Source organism: Poeciliopsis prolifica, unplaced genomic scaffold (genome assembly GCF_027474105.1).
Source record: "Poeciliopsis prolifica strain line A6 unplaced genomic scaffold, Auburn_PproV2 SCAFFOLD047, whole genome shotgun sequence".
NCBI lineage: Eukaryota > Metazoa > Chordata > Actinopteri > Cyprinodontiformes > Poeciliidae > Poeciliopsis > Poeciliopsis prolifica.
Genome location: NW_026562422.1, coordinates 2,192,588 through 2,207,567, shown reverse-complemented (window position 1 = coordinate 2,207,567; position 14,980 = coordinate 2,192,588). Strand labels below are relative to the sequence as shown.

The following is a 14,980-nucleotide window of genomic DNA, read 5'->3' as shown; positions in this document are numbered from 1 at the left end:
CGATTCAAATAATGAGATGAAATCATAAGTACATAAATGACTAAACTAAGAAGAATTTTAAAATGAAGCAATGTTTTTGAGTATCATAATATAGAAAAAAATCTAGGAATACATAGTCAGTCACCAAAAAAAAAAAAAGTTTTCTACATTTTATAAAGGGAAATTTGCAATGCATATGACAGCTTTCTTTAATTTCTAGGGGACACAGAAACAGTCTCGGAGTACAATGTGCTGATTTAGAAAGGAGGATATTTGTGACCCATCTGTTGATTTTTCAAATACAGACTTGAACCACTGATACACAAACAGAATTCACCTCCACTCCTGAACTGTTTTATAACCTTCTATTCAACATGAACACCCATCTGCAGCTTTTTTGAAGCCGATACACTGTAAACAGTCTTTAAATGTAGATAAGTTTGTTCAGTTATATAAGGATTTGCACCAAGTTTTACAAAGTAGCACCAGGTTAAAGTAGAACCATAAAAGCACCTCCAAGAGGCTGGTAGTAAACAGTGTCACAGTGATGAATAATCGGAAATTATTTTCTGAACAAACAACGAGGAACTTGATTAATATGCAGATTAAGAAGGAGCCAGGCATTGTCACAGTGAACAGGAAGTGGATCACAGAAGGTGAGAAGGTTGAACTATGACCCAAATCCAAGAGCTGAGTGAACAAGATTTCTTTTGACAAAGGTTCAAGTTTTACGTTTACGTCTCCTAACCCCCAACACAACATCTCATAACTCTAAATCAAGATTTTAAACCAGTGCTCTCATTGTTTCCCCATCGGGACGCGCAGAGTATTTCCGTGCTCATCTGACGGCCAAGATGGCATCGTAGGACTTCCCGGTCCGGCAGATCTGGATGTTGCGGAAGCCCGACTGGTTGAGCATGTGAGTGTATTCGGACGGGGTGCGCTCCCTGCCCTGCGTCTGCACCAGCATGTTGAGGGAGAAGATCTGCGCCATGATGGGCCCTCGTCTGTTTTCAAACAGCAGCGCCTCCACCAGCAGGACACCTCCACCTGGTGGGAGGACGACAAAATGCACTGAGCTGACCACACCTGCTCCGTTTAAATGACACCAGTCTCGTATAACTCGTGTTCCTGGTATGGTGAACCGATTCCACTTTTCTGGCCGATAATCGATCTTTAAAAGCCCTGCTCTGCCGACTCCGATTCAAGCAGATGTTGATCTTTTTTCATCTGAAAAGTCATTAAATATAGCACTAAAGTCTCTAAATTGGCAAGATTGTTACCAACACGCGCAGTAGTGTCAAATATGGGCCGATTTCCTATAATTAAGAAAATCAGAGACGACTCATTGGCCAGCCAATGGTTACGGGGGAACTCACCCGGCTTGCAAGTCTCATAGATCTTCTTCAGCAGCTCCAGGCACTTCTCTTCAGGCCAGTCATGAATGACTCTGGCCAACACATACAAGTCTGCACTAGGAATTTCACCTATGAAGAAATCTCCTGCATGCAGACGAGGGAACAGATCAAAGCAGAAGGAATTTGTTAGATCTTTTCTTCTCTCTTCCCTTCTTTCTTTACTTTAGTATTTCTTGTATATTCACACAAAATGTATTTCGTCACCAAATTACTTCATATTTCTGACTGGACATACTATAGAAAACCATCCAGAACATGTGAACGTTGTAACACATTGAGTGTGTTGAATATTTTCACATATTTCCTGCTAGTTTGTGTCGCTCGGGTGTTTTTCTAGCCTTGAGAACAAAAGAGAAAAGACAACAAAGATGGAAGCCACGTCTTCTGGAATATTCTCAGCTCCACCAGGTAACAGTAATAAGTTCAGTTGTTGTAAAAAAATGATTAAAGTTTATTTAGTCATGAGTTAAAAACTGTGACTGTTTCCTTGTGCTGAGACACAGCTGTACAGTAAAGCATATCTTTGCCATTGAAGTAAGCACAAGTTAGCTTGCTAGCTAAGTTGGGTTTAGCTTAGGATAGAAAATCCATCCCAGAACTTTCTAAACTGGTGTTTGGATTAGTGTGGCGTTTACTTTAGCTGACTTTCTCAGTTTCAAAATCCACTTTATAAAGCGCGATTTCAAATGTTACTTAGCTTCCAAGATGTTTTGTCTACCACACATTCCTATGCATGTCTTAGGAAACTTTGATTTAAATTTGTCTTATGTTGAGATATTAAATGTTTTATTTAAAAAAATATATATATAGTAAATAAAAACAGAAAAATAAAACAGAGCACTTCAAACCAGAGTTTTAAAGTATGAGGAGTTCAATAATGATGAATATTCTGGTTTACCTGATTGAAATGTAACGCCGCTGTCCTCCTGTTTGAAATGTTTCTGAGCCGCCTCCACCACCTCCGGCAGGTCAAACACAGTGACGGACGAGGCGGGGTACGCTCTCGCCATTTCATTGGCCAGAGCACCGGTGCAACCTGGGGATTGTTGAAGACACAGCGCAGACCTTTACAGCCACCGACAACGCAGCAGGCGGTGAGAAGTGGACGGGTGGCGAGTCCTCACCTCCCAGATCCACGACCTTCTGGAAGCGGGAGAGGTCGAACGCCGTCACGACATCGTGTCCGTCCAGAACCCAGTGACAGCTCATGATCCCCATGAACTTCAGCATCTCCTCCTCAGACCTGGGGAGGAAGTCATTCTACTGTCACCCGCAAACTGGAGATGAACCAGTGAAGCATTTTAAGCAGTCAGATGAGCACCAACCTGTAAATAGCTTGGAAAAAGTGGCCAGATGGAAAACCGAAGGTCTTTTCATACTGGTTCTTCCCCTCCCTGCAGGACATCAAGCTTGAATGCGTTTCGTTCTCCCTGACTCGCAAAAGCATTCACACCCCGTGAACTTTTTCACATTTTATCATGCCACAACCACATGGTTTCATTTAAAGCTTCCCAAAATAAAGGTTTGGAACCCGGTGTGGGTCAGGAGTCAACAAGTGTGGGCTCTTCTTCGATTTGCTTTTTGCAACTAAATAAAATATATCATCAAGTAGATTTAGCATTACAGTTCATACAAATATATAAAATAATAAATTAGCTGTTATTGTACACAAGGTCTTTTGGATTTTGATCCTGTTTTATCATGTTATCTATGAAATCAGTTGCCTTAGATTTTTGTTTCATTAAATAACCAATTTGTCAAGATAATAAATTTTACTGGACAATATATTTTCCTCTCAATTATTGCAATAAGCAATAATATTGTTTTTTTGAGACCACTTTCAAGTAATATTTTGATAATCCCATAGTACTGTAAACATCCAAAATAACAAACAGCAAAAAAAGAAAGTCAATAACACAGGAATATAAAACACACACAAGCAAAACTATAGTTACAAAGGATTATTTTGTCTCTGAAAAGAAAATTGCTCTTCTATCATCAGAATGGAAATGATCGAGCTCGTTTTAATGCGTCATGCGCAACACTTTTCAGATTTTAATTTGTAGGTTTCCTTTCATTCCTCTAACATCCCAGTAAAACAGAATAAGGTTTGTGTCTGAGCCAGGACAAACTGCATCAAACTGCATGTGATGGGAATGCTTTTGCCTGGTTTTCCCTCCTCCTGCTCTCACAGATGTTTATGTGACGTGGCGGCGGGCCACTGACCTGATGGCGTCCGCCAGGTTGTTCCACAGGGGGTAGACGGTTTGGGAGCGGTAGATGATCATGTCGTGGAGGGATTTGGCGCTGCCTTTGGCCAGGTAAAGGTTAGCGACGTCTGTGCTGCTGTACAGAGCTGGGTTCACACACAAAGGCACAACGGAAAACCGAACTCAGACGGAGAGGCAAGCCAAAGCCCACCATGTCTACGTCATTCTAAATTTTAGTTTTACACTTTGAGGAGGAAATCATAATTTTAGGAGAAATGAGAATCATTGTATAAACCAGAGTAAATTTATTATATTCCTTTTTATTTTATGAGAATTTCTCCAGAAAAACAAATCAAACAAGGAACGTTGAGCGTCTTGTGAAGTTTTACTTTGGTTTGGGTTTTTACACATATGTCATCTTTAGACATATCGGACTCAGATTATTATCAATGGCAGGACTTTCAAACGATTACGTAAATGACTTTGTCTATTTTAGAGAAAGAATTGTTGAAGCCTTCTTTCATTAAAGCAACTTTATTTTCTCATAACTATGTGGCTTTCTTCCCGTAATATCGCGTCTTCATTCTGCTAATGTTGTGATTTGTTCTCAGAATTTTTTAAAGTTTATTCTCATCATTTCAAAGAAAAAAAAAACATCTCTTCGTCTGAGCCTAATACTCTGATGTACGTCAGGTATCCATTACGATCTGATATTTTCCTGCTTTAAACTTTCATCTCATGCACTTTTCTTGACTGAGGCAACAGAGTTCTGATCATCTTCCAAACAGATGAAGAATCTGTGCAGAAACAGCCATAGCTCTAATAATAACAATAGTGACATTCAAATAAGGTTATCGGTTATTGGAGGTCTTCCCGCTCCTCACCCGTCCCCTTGGCCCTCTCCACCTCCAGGATCTCGATGCCCACCAGGGCGTCCAGCAGCCGCTCCATCCCGTCCACGCTGGTGCCCAGTTCCTGCGCCACATGTTGAGCACTCAGGGCGTCCTGGGACTTCAGCAGGAGGTCGAAGACGCCGAGCTCGCAGGCCGAGAATATCATCTGAGGACACAGGCGTAGGGTTCATCTTTTGGTTTCTTCGTTACACAGAGATGCTTTGTGTTCAGAAATACAACCAAGCATTTTCCTTTCCCCTCAGTCAGTTTCGCCTACCGAAAACATTTGATACCGAAAAAGCAATGAGGGATTTAGTCTTAGATTTCTATCTATGGCATCCTTTAGATTCAGTCTTTGCTCGTTGATAGAAGTGTTTGTTTTTTTTAAACGGTAGTTTTTTTCAGGCCTGGTGGAACTGAGTCACACAGCAAAGTGGATCAAAAACATCAGATAAAAAAATTTAAAAAAAGTCATCCAATAGAAGTAAAACTTCTAGGCAACAGAGTTGCCGCAGGTGGGACGTTATGGTTTCAATAAATCAGCCATATCATTACTAAAATGGGTTGCACCAATTGCGCCGACCCAGTGCCAGCCAGTTAGCCTCACATGCTGTCATTTCTACATAATATTTCCTCCAAATTTTTGTCACTTCTTTTATTTATTTATTTATTTTACAGAAAAACATGGTGGGCTGCTGGTGGACCCTTGACGCAAATCTTCCGTTGATGGAAATGTTGAAATTTAATATCTATTCTGCACATTTTTATAGTACTGGAAAACGCTAAGAATGATTGTGTCGTGTTTGTCCTCCTCCAGAAACCATAGGAAAATAAAACATATATTTCCCACCCCCATCTTTTTCCAGTTTCAAACATTTTGGGTCAGCGCTAAAGAGCCGCGTGCGTTTCCAGAGCCACAGGTTGCCCACCCCCAGGTCAGGGTCACTGACCAGTCAGTCAGTCATTTGCGCCCAAACTTTAACATCCCGGCCAGAGGAAGTTGAATGCCTCCAAACAGGATGCAGCCCCCCTCCACCAGTGCTGCCCTGGGCAGTTGCCCATGTCGCCCATATCAGAAACTGCCACTGATCCTGGCTAATGTTTCCCTTTTCTTTTTTTCCTCCAAATGTAACAATGAGATCAACATGTTTGGAAAACTGCAATGTGACTTTTTTTTTTTCTCTTTAAAGTTTCCATGGTTTCCTCCTCACTGAGTGGCTGTTCAGTCCAACCATACAGAAAGTTCCTCTGAAGACACTGGACATAAACCATGAGCTTTTTTAAATTGAACTTTCCTCTTCTTTATGTGAACATTCGTCCAGTAAAACATCACGCTCTGTAAACGAAGTGCCTGAAGACGTCTATGTGCAGCACGTCGCGCGGTTATGTGATTCCCCGTCACGCCGTGATTTTACCTTTGACACTCTGAAGCCGTTGAAATACTCCAGGAGTTTAAACGGGTAGTCCAGTTCACTCTGAGAGAGATGCTCTGCCATGGCTGCCCTGGTGGAGGAGAGACACATAAAGACTGACTGACTGACTGACTGTCTGTCTGTCTGACCGGAGCAAAGCAGGAGAAACAAAAAACACACCACACCAATGACTATTATTCGGAACTTACCAAGCCAATTTCCCAAGCTGTCGTTGTTTTGAGGGTAAAATCGTAGCCGCTGTTATCCTTGACTAATATCAAGTCGCGCAGTTTGGCAAGACGTCGGAGCCGGTCCAGCGGCCGGGAGGAAACAAGTGGCGAGTGACCGCTTAGAGATGGAAGAGAGTCATTCCTGCTCCGGAGCCGTCTGAAAGTGACCCGGGAAGCCCCGTTGGCTTCACGGAGCGGTGATGGTTCGACGTGCTTTGGCGGTCGGGGGGTCGAACGCGAGACTCCCGCAGTCGCTGCAGTGCCGCGTTTAACCGGAGCAGAGCGGAGGGGGCGCTGTGGAGCCGTGGTTGCGGGACGAAGCCGCGAGCTCACAGAACTACTTCTTCATGTCAAGGGCCGAGAGAGGACGAGTCAGAGTATGGAGTCCCCTAAGAGCCAAATGAATAAGATTTACACACAAAATAAATGTTACATTTAAACAGCAAACACATTAAAAATAAAAAATAATGCAATTTCTAGAATTGTACAATCTACCCTGACAAAAAATTTACACAAATGTTGCTGATTTTTTTAAAAAAAAGCCAGCAACAATTTTTGGAAACACCTAGTCATTTTCTCTTTCTTACCCCAGTATGATAATAAATACACAAATACAGGCTTTTTCTACCTAGAATCAGTCCAGTTTTTCATACCGGTGCATTCCTGCCTACTAGGTTGTTAAACCGTTGTTGAGAAGCAGCCCAATGCAACAGAGTAAATAACTAACATAACTTTCCAACTAATATGAAGTGATTAATGACAAAGAACAACTGAGACTAAAACAAATGGACCTGCATATATTTCTATTTTCTGAAACATTCAGAACAGGAGACCTAGTAACCAGTTAATGGCTATTTGTTGTGGCGCAAGTTACTCCACAGGATCATTGCTATTATGGTCTGACTTTCCCATGTCATAGTTTAGCTTTCGAAGAATTTTAATCCTTAAAAGTTAAATTTGTTCTGCTGAAAACTAAATATGGCATTTTACATTTTTCTTCATAGGATCAACACTTCAGTTTCTACTCCCTCAAAAGTGGAGAAGGCAACTTAATATTCATGCCCCACTTTATCTGAACAGAACTTTATAAAAATGTGTTTGTTTGGTTTTTTCTTAGTAGCGTATGAATTGTTGCCCTGCTCATTTGGCTTTATTTGTGTATTTAAATAAAATGTTTAATAGACAAATGAACTTGTCTCTTGTGTTTGCAATAAAAAAAAAAGACAAGTCAAATAGAAAATATCAGGCGTCATTAACCTAAAGCTAGTAGCTTTAGCTAGTGTTTTGAGTTTATTTTTCAAATGATGGCGTCACACTGTGACTTTCCACTATCCCACTGTATTATATTCTAATTTTCCGAGACTCTGTATTTGGGGCTTTCATTGTCTGTAAGCCATGATCACCAAAATAACAGGGAACAAAACTCTGTGATCTCAGTTTCTTTCTGAGATGACTGGCAAGAAATGTAACTATAAATATAACTTTTACAAATGTTCTATTTTTTTTCAGTTATGCTAATACGTACTGATGCGACTAAAGCAGGATGCATTATTTGAGAACTTCTTCTGGAACCTCTCTATTGAGCCTCAGACATTATGATTATTTTTGCATTATTAGTCTTTCTGCTTGAATAATCAGCAGCCAGTCCAGCTCTGCCACCCACTGGTTTACTGGGAATGAGGTCAAAGGTTCAACACCACTTCCCATCATGAATAATTGATTGTTTAATCCGCTTTTTCTTCCTTCTTTTTTTAAAATTTAGGGTAAAAAGAAAAAAAAATCACATTTTATTACATATTTTATCACATAAAGTAAGTTCTTTTTCCTGGGGATACTTCATCTGATCCAGTCCCATCAGTGACTCCCAACTCTTTAAAAAAAATCATTTTGATAGCACTAGCGGCCTTCATTCAACACCAGCTTGAAAGACAGATGGATGGAAGAGAAAAAAAGACACGCAGAATGTATTTATTAAGATCAGTTTTTTTTTTGTCATTCTATTGAAAACTAGTGGATTTTTCCCCCTTGGCCATATTCTGCGCATGCATCTTCAAGCAAATATCAACGTCCCGTAAAAGAAAAATACTTCTGTCCTCTTTTCGCAAAGATTTTACACGTTTCTCCATTTTAAAACCTAAAAATAGAAAGAAAACATTAACTGGAGCCCTGCCCCTAATCATTCTTCAAAATGATTTAACAGGTAATTTAATACTGTCATTTTAACCAAGGTAATTTAAACCATCTCTATTTCTCTTTGCGTTTTTATTTCTTTATTTTTTTTATTTCTCCTAAAACATGGATTATATTGTCTACAAGGTTTAAAACGGTTTATCAACTGGGTGTACATCAGATGGTAAGGCCGCTAAAATATTTTCATCCTCTAAAAGGGTTTCTCGAGGTTCCACCAACTCAAGTGTACAATGGATTAAAGTTGATTTAAACCATTGTAAATCAAATTTCAGACCTGCAATGTGGCAGAAAAGTACAAACATGCTAGATTTTATAAAATACCAATGCCAGTTTTTTGACACGGGAAGCTGTGATTAACGCATTTAAGGCCGACTTACTTCCCCCCCCCCCATTGAATTTAAAACCCTTTAAGGACGTGGGCACATCCTCCCCAAGTAGCACCTCTTAAAAAGCAAATAAAGAGCAGAAATGTTCCATTATTAACCAAATTGATTTATTATGCATGAACAAATCGCTTCCTGCTTCTTTCACGCGGACACAAACAAACACAAACACACTCGCACGCGCGCCTGACATTTAAATACATGTGGTGAAACCTCGGCATAGCTGACTTTGATGTTGCACATGCTTTTAATAAACGATAGGATATATTTACAGGATAAGCAAGGTCTACGAACAAAACTCGCAAGAACAGCTCCCGGTCCAATCCTGGAGCATTTTTGCAACACCTTTAGAATCACTTGATTTATTTTTTTGGGAAAAAAAAAAAAAAAAAAAAAAAGAAAAAAAAAATCACCCACATTCAAAATGAACTATAGAAAAAAAAAAAAAAAAAAAAAAAAAAAAAAAAAAAAAAAAGCAAATGGGGGGAGGGGGGTTTGGCCAATATGACATAGCATTATATGTATATGGAGTTCATCCACTACATAAATATGGCAGTAACACTGAGTAATTTATTGGGTCTATGTACAAAGTTTGTGAAGTGGGGAAATATTAGAGTCTCTGCAGACGACCAACGCAACAAATGCCTTTAATGTCTGAAGGGGGGGGTTGGACTGAGTCTAGGGGGAAAAAAAAACGGACACCTCCATCCTTCCGCTTACCTTCTGTTAGACCCGTCTGCGCTGACGCAACAAACAAAATAAGGCACGATTAATACTTGGACCATTGTCAGGGGAAATCTACAGACTTGCAGCTGGCTTGTGAGGCATGTAAACAATTTGTCAATTGATTAGGACTGCCTTATCACCTTCCCTTTAGCGCCCCTCCCCCCCTCCACAAAACCAGTGATTTAGTCCATTTCATGAGATTTAAAACAAGCTTCGTGTAGCGAAGACCTTTGACCCCCGCCCCGGCAATGAAGTATGAAAAGAAAAACAAAACAATAATGCTGCTGGAACACTGTCCCCTCTATATGCTACTTAACAAATACAATCACATGGTGACAAACGAAGAAAACTAGTAGTGCATACACTACAAACACAACAGATAAACGCAAAGCCTACCAGACTGCCCTCGGTTAGGCCACAGATCTGCCCTCTCATCCAGGCAGGAAGATGGTCTGAACAGAAATTGAGTTGTGTGATTGATTGATGAGCTTCTCCCAAAGCTGAAGCGGTTTCGTTTGCTATGTGGCTGAACCAAAGATTAAAGAGAGAGAGAGAGAGAGAGAGAGAGAAGTGTTTCCTCCCCTCGCCCCGCATCCGCTCCACTGATTATCCCAGACCAGGCAATTCCCGACTAACCTCCAAACGAGCCGGTTTCGGACTAACGTCTAGCGGCCCCCCCCAGAGACGTCTTAGCTGTCTAATTAAAATAATAATTAAAAAAAAGAATAAAGCAAAAGCTCCTCAAAGGCTTTCTGTTGGCGCTCATCTTCGTAGGATGACGCGGGTGAGAGAAAGAGTGAGGGAGAGAAAGAGAGAGAGAGAGGAGGTCTGGTTGTCGAGACTTTACTCCTTCCCCTTCCAAAACAGCTGCAGCACCAGGCGGATTCAAAGTTTCGGTACACAGACAGGGTCTAGAGAGAGTAGTGACCGGTGGATGGACGGGGGGCCGGGACAACGTGTGGAGGTGGTCTGGTGGTCCGGGGCGGTCAGTTACAGCTGTTTGGGGGCTTCTGGCTTTGGTACGTGGGATGGGGACTGCTCAGTCGTGCTTCAGGTGGTCCTTGGTGTCCTCCTCGTCCGTGTACTCTGACGGCTCCTCTCCTGGCTTCAGCAACCTCCCGACATAGTCGTATTTTTCTGAAAGCACCCAGAGAGATGATTACCGACTGAACGCCACTGGAGCTTTTTCAAGGCAAATGTTTAGTGAGTCACACGATGGGGTTGAATATTTTCAACCAAAGGAGCCTTTGCAGTTTTCCCTTCTTCCTAAAAAAAATAAAAAGCTCGCTTGACTCCCAACAGGACGTCGAAGCAGCTGTTGTCCTTTAAAAAGTTCAAAAATCTCTCTGCTCAACATTATTCTGTCATCACCAACCTCGATCTCAATAGTTTTCAAAAATAAAAAAACTGGACATCTTACAGAAAAACAATTTGTAAAGTCAAACAGTTTAGCACTGTGGAATGCTAAACACAAAGCCTGCTCCAGCAGATATTTTTAAATCATCACAGTATGATGGATCTGCACATTTTAGTTAAAATCAAAGACATCGTCAAACTCACAGCTGAAGGGTTTCTGTATTTTAGGTTTTTTTTCTACATATTATGTTGTTTCTAAATTATTTAAGTGCCCAAAGATCTGTATTAACATTATTATTGTTTTCATTTCAAAAGTTTTACATTTTCCACTTTTAAACTGAAAATTTGAGGTTTTTCAAGCAAGTTTTGAACTTTTTCAAACTCAGAAATTTGCATGTCTTTTCCTGCAGATTTCCCAATTTTTGGGGACAGAAATGTATTTTTTTTTCTATCCACAACAGATAAAAAATGTATCATTTATCACAATAAATAAATAAATGTCACAACACAGAAACAAAGGTCTCTGCTTCAAACCCGTTTAGGTTCATCCGGTGGAAATCAGGAGACGTTTGAATGTGGACGTTGTTGAGATCGAGATATTTCTACCCTTTGCTTATGTCGCCAATCTGATATTTCCACAGCGTCCTTGTGAACGTACCCCGGAACTGCATCTCCCACTCCCTCACGCTCTCCATCTGTACGGCGGTGAGGTCTGACAGGTCGTCGTACTCATCCCTCAGGGCTTCCTTCTCTGAGCAGAAGGTGGCCAGGCCCCTCGAAGCGTCTCGGCCGGCGAAGATGCCGTAAGGGCCGTCTGCGGGAACCGAAACACAACGGCCGCTGTGAGGAACACTTCACGCCTACCGTTTAATGACCGTCAAAATCCACAATTTCAGGAACTGCCTCTAGTACCCTAATAACCGAGCTGTTAGAAAAAAATAAATAAATAAATAACAAACAAGTATTAATATATGCCTTGAAAACGGCCTCAAAACAACATTACCATTTATTACAATAGTTACTGATTTATTATTAATTCAAATGTATTATTGTGACAGACCTAATCACAGATTTTGTGACAAAAAGAAAAAATATACATAATTTTCCACAATGATGGCATAACAGACTTCATTTTATTACACCACCTGTAGTTTAATTTCTTATAAAATCACTTGTGTCTATTCTGACCTTTTTTGTAAATATGTTTTAACCAGAATTCCTCAAATGGCAGTTTTAGCTTCGTCTGATTCAAATTCTGATTAAAACAAACACAAAAATAAAGAAATACACAAAATCAAGCACTTTTGCTATCACTTCAATATTCTTTAGTTGCACCCCTCACAAATATTAATTTTAAACCTGCTTCAGTAAAACTTGGGTCCAACCTGTGAGTTTTATACTAATGCAACTTTGCTGTTGCAGGAGCATTTCACTGCTCAGAGAAAAATAAAGGAAGTTAATATTCTAGACCAAATCATGACAATTTTTCAAAGCAGCGTTTGCGAAGTTTGCTATATTCATTTTATTTGTGAATATCCAGTGTTTTCAGTGATTTAACAGGGTCATTTTAGACCCAGTTAAACATGAATACATTCAATTAAAATCAAATTTAAAGCCGTCAATAGGAAACAAACACGGGAGGAAATACCCCTGGTGTGTTAAACATTTGTTCCCTCACCTGTGTGTGTGTGTGTGTGTGTGTGTGTGTGTGTGTGTGTGTGTGTGTGTGTGTGTGTGTGTGTGTGTGTGCTGCATCAGCTGTCACTCATACACGTTTCTTGCTTAAAGCTGTTTGGGATGTTGTGGTGTGGAAACTAAAGGAGTCAAAACCACAAAGTGACACTGACCAGCTTTCAGTGCTATTCAGTGTTGAATAGCACTGAAAGACAAACATACAGTATCTGCCCTGTGGTGTTTCAGCCCATGTTAGTTATACACAGACCAGCCAAGAAAATGCAAAACCTTCATAACAGAACATCACTTTAAAACAGAATCCGATGGACACCTTAAAGGGTTAATCCTGTCAGTGTGACATGTGCTGCTGTGGAGAGCTCTGTGAATATACATCGTAGTTATTTGCGGTTTTTTTTTTTTTTTTTTTGCATACTGCAATGACTACTGAGAAGAATTTGAGGTCTACTTTAAATTCCTGACTGTTTCAGAGCTGTAGGGCAGGTCTCCAACCAGGCCTGCACCACAGCCAGATGGGTGGAGGTGGGAGTGGCTCACCACACCCCCCCTGAAAAGCCCATCTGTAAACACAGCTCTGAAAGGAGAGCTGTGATAAACACGCGCAGGCTGCAACAACAAACTCAAACCAGGACAGTGTGCAAATCTTGCCACTTGAAAAATAGGCAATACATATTCCTTGCGATTAGATGTTTTTCCTCATGAGTCACTGCTGAAACTTTGATCATCTTCCACAAGCAGCACCTGACTGTCACAGGGAGACGCTCTGGCCCTGTCGGTTTTCTAGTGCTTTAGTGATTCAGGTCTGCTGGACTAACGAGCAAAACTAACATACCAAACTGCTGGAATCGCATCCGGACGGTTCAATACAGACCCCACAAGATGACCTCGTAGTCGGTATTTGTTTTTGTCACTTGCCTGAACGGTTTAAACTTGAACTGTGAACTCATCAAGTTCAGCCCTGCTTCCACAAACTGAATAAAGCTTTCAGAAATCAAAAAAGTTCACTTTGCACTCTTGTCAACACTATAGTTAAGTTTTCAAACTGAACTTCACTTAAGGTCATTTCAACCCTCTTCAGCCCTTTGCTTTTTCTCTTTTGAGTTTTCACAGCAGGAAACAAAATGAAAACAAATCAAAAACTGGGTTTCTGCAGCTGGTCATTCTGGGAAGCACTTTCCAAAAATCAAAGACTTGTCTGTCGTCTCATCTGAATATGCAGGTATTTGGGAGCATCCTGCAGGAAAATTGAGATTGTAAACCTGTAGGTTTGGTGCTGGCTGATTTCAGATGGTCCTGATAAAGAAATCCTCTGAGTGACGACCTGATGTGCAGCACAACAAACCGGCCTTTGTAGCAGTAACAACCAACCAAATCATGTTTTTACTTCACTAAATTCAATCTTCCCTACACAAATCTACCCTTCATCCGCTCTGATGAAGAAACATTAATGTTCACTATGTGTGATGTTAGTCACTGAACCGCTAACTACACAGCCTAGTTGCTCCGTGTCTACAAGCATGTCAACAGGCTAGCTGGCTAGCATTAGCATAATAAATTATTACTACTAACATTCAGGTCCTAATATATAACTGCCGCTGTAAAATGTCACAGCTTAACTGACAGTGCATGCAAACTTGCGGGGAGTTGTCGTTGTTACAAGGCACGAACTCAAAAGCTGCGCTAGCAAGCTAACGGCTGCGATCCCATTCAAAACACACAAAGCCGAGGAGCTAAGCTAGAGCGGTTTGCGCCCAATTTTTGGTCCAGAAAGCCTCACTACAGGCGGCAACGTGTCAACCAACTCCGCTGTTTCAGAGCCAACGTCCGCAACCCCTTCACCTTTTCCGTAAAACTTTCTGCCGCTGGTCACGTCAAAAACTTTCATGTTCACGGCCATGAGGATGCGGGGGTTCTGGACGCCGTCGTACTCCTGCAGCTGCTCCAAAGTGAAGTCCCGTCTCCTCATCTTGGTAAGCGTCGGGGCCTCGCCGTCCGCGGCCCCGTCGGATACGAGCCGCCTGCCCCACCGCCGGTACACTACTACACAAACCGCCACCACCAGAACCAAAATGCTGATATTCAACAACATTCCGCCCAAGCCGAGCGTGTCTAACCAGTCCGCCACCCCCTGCCCGCCGTTTGTGCCATCTACTCCGCTCCAACTGAGTCCATCGTCCGCCATGCTGCCCAGTTTGCGCCTACCCGCCCCTGGCAAGATGAGGCGTTCGGGTGCCGTCGGGAATTCGAGAGCCACTAGTTGAGCAAGCGTTCAGTGTCGAAAATTGACGACCCGGGACAAGAGACCACCAGGGACAGATAAGCGCGCGGCATTCTTCTAGCCAGAAACGGCGGGAATCTTCTCCTGGAAACACAGCAAAAGGAAACAAGCGATGCGAACGGCGACACGCAACAAAAAGAACGAGTAGACCTTGAAGGGGACAGGGTGGTAACAGAAATTCTGACATTTTAGCTCAAATTGGCAGGAATTTGG

The 14,980-nt window shown here is 41.5% G+C and overlaps 2 protein-coding genes and 1 long non-coding RNA gene across 3 annotated transcripts; 1 reads left to right on the top strand and 2 right to left on the bottom strand.

The window, feature by feature from the left end:
- Positions 1–135: 135 nt before the first annotated feature.
- asmt2 (acetylserotonin O-methyltransferase 2) lies at positions 136–6,497 on the bottom strand. Its single transcript, XM_055057127.1, has 9 exons — positions 6,122–6,497; positions 5,916–6,003; positions 4,492–4,666; positions 3,624–3,753; positions 2,723–2,791; positions 2,522–2,640; positions 2,296–2,433; positions 1,359–1,481; positions 136–1,029 (listed from the first exon to the last, which is right to left on the bottom strand). The coding sequence occupies exons 2-9, from the start codon at positions 5,994–5,996 to the stop codon at positions 818–820; spliced, it is 1,047 nt and encodes a 348-aa protein (XP_054913102.1). The 5' UTR covers positions 5,997–6,003; positions 6,122–6,497; the 3' UTR covers positions 136–817.
- Positions 1,443–2,944, top strand: LOC129377284 (uncharacterized). The gene is made up of 2 exons (XR_008607895.1): positions 1,443–1,805; positions 2,366–2,944. It is a non-coding gene; the product is annotated as an uncharacterized LOC129377284 (long non-coding RNA).
- A 2,659-nt stretch (positions 6,498–9,156) lies between the features above and the next one.
- On the bottom strand, positions 9,157–14,878 carry pgrmc2 (progesterone receptor membrane component 2). The gene is made up of 3 exons (XM_055057397.1): positions 14,329–14,878; positions 11,456–11,611; positions 9,157–10,578 (listed from the first exon to the last, which is right to left on the bottom strand). The coding sequence occupies exons 1-3, from the start codon at positions 14,669–14,671 to the stop codon at positions 10,481–10,483; spliced, it is 597 nt and encodes a 198-aa protein (XP_054913372.1). The 5' UTR covers positions 14,672–14,878; the 3' UTR covers positions 9,157–10,480.
- Between the last annotated feature and the right edge of the window lie 102 nt (positions 14,879–14,980).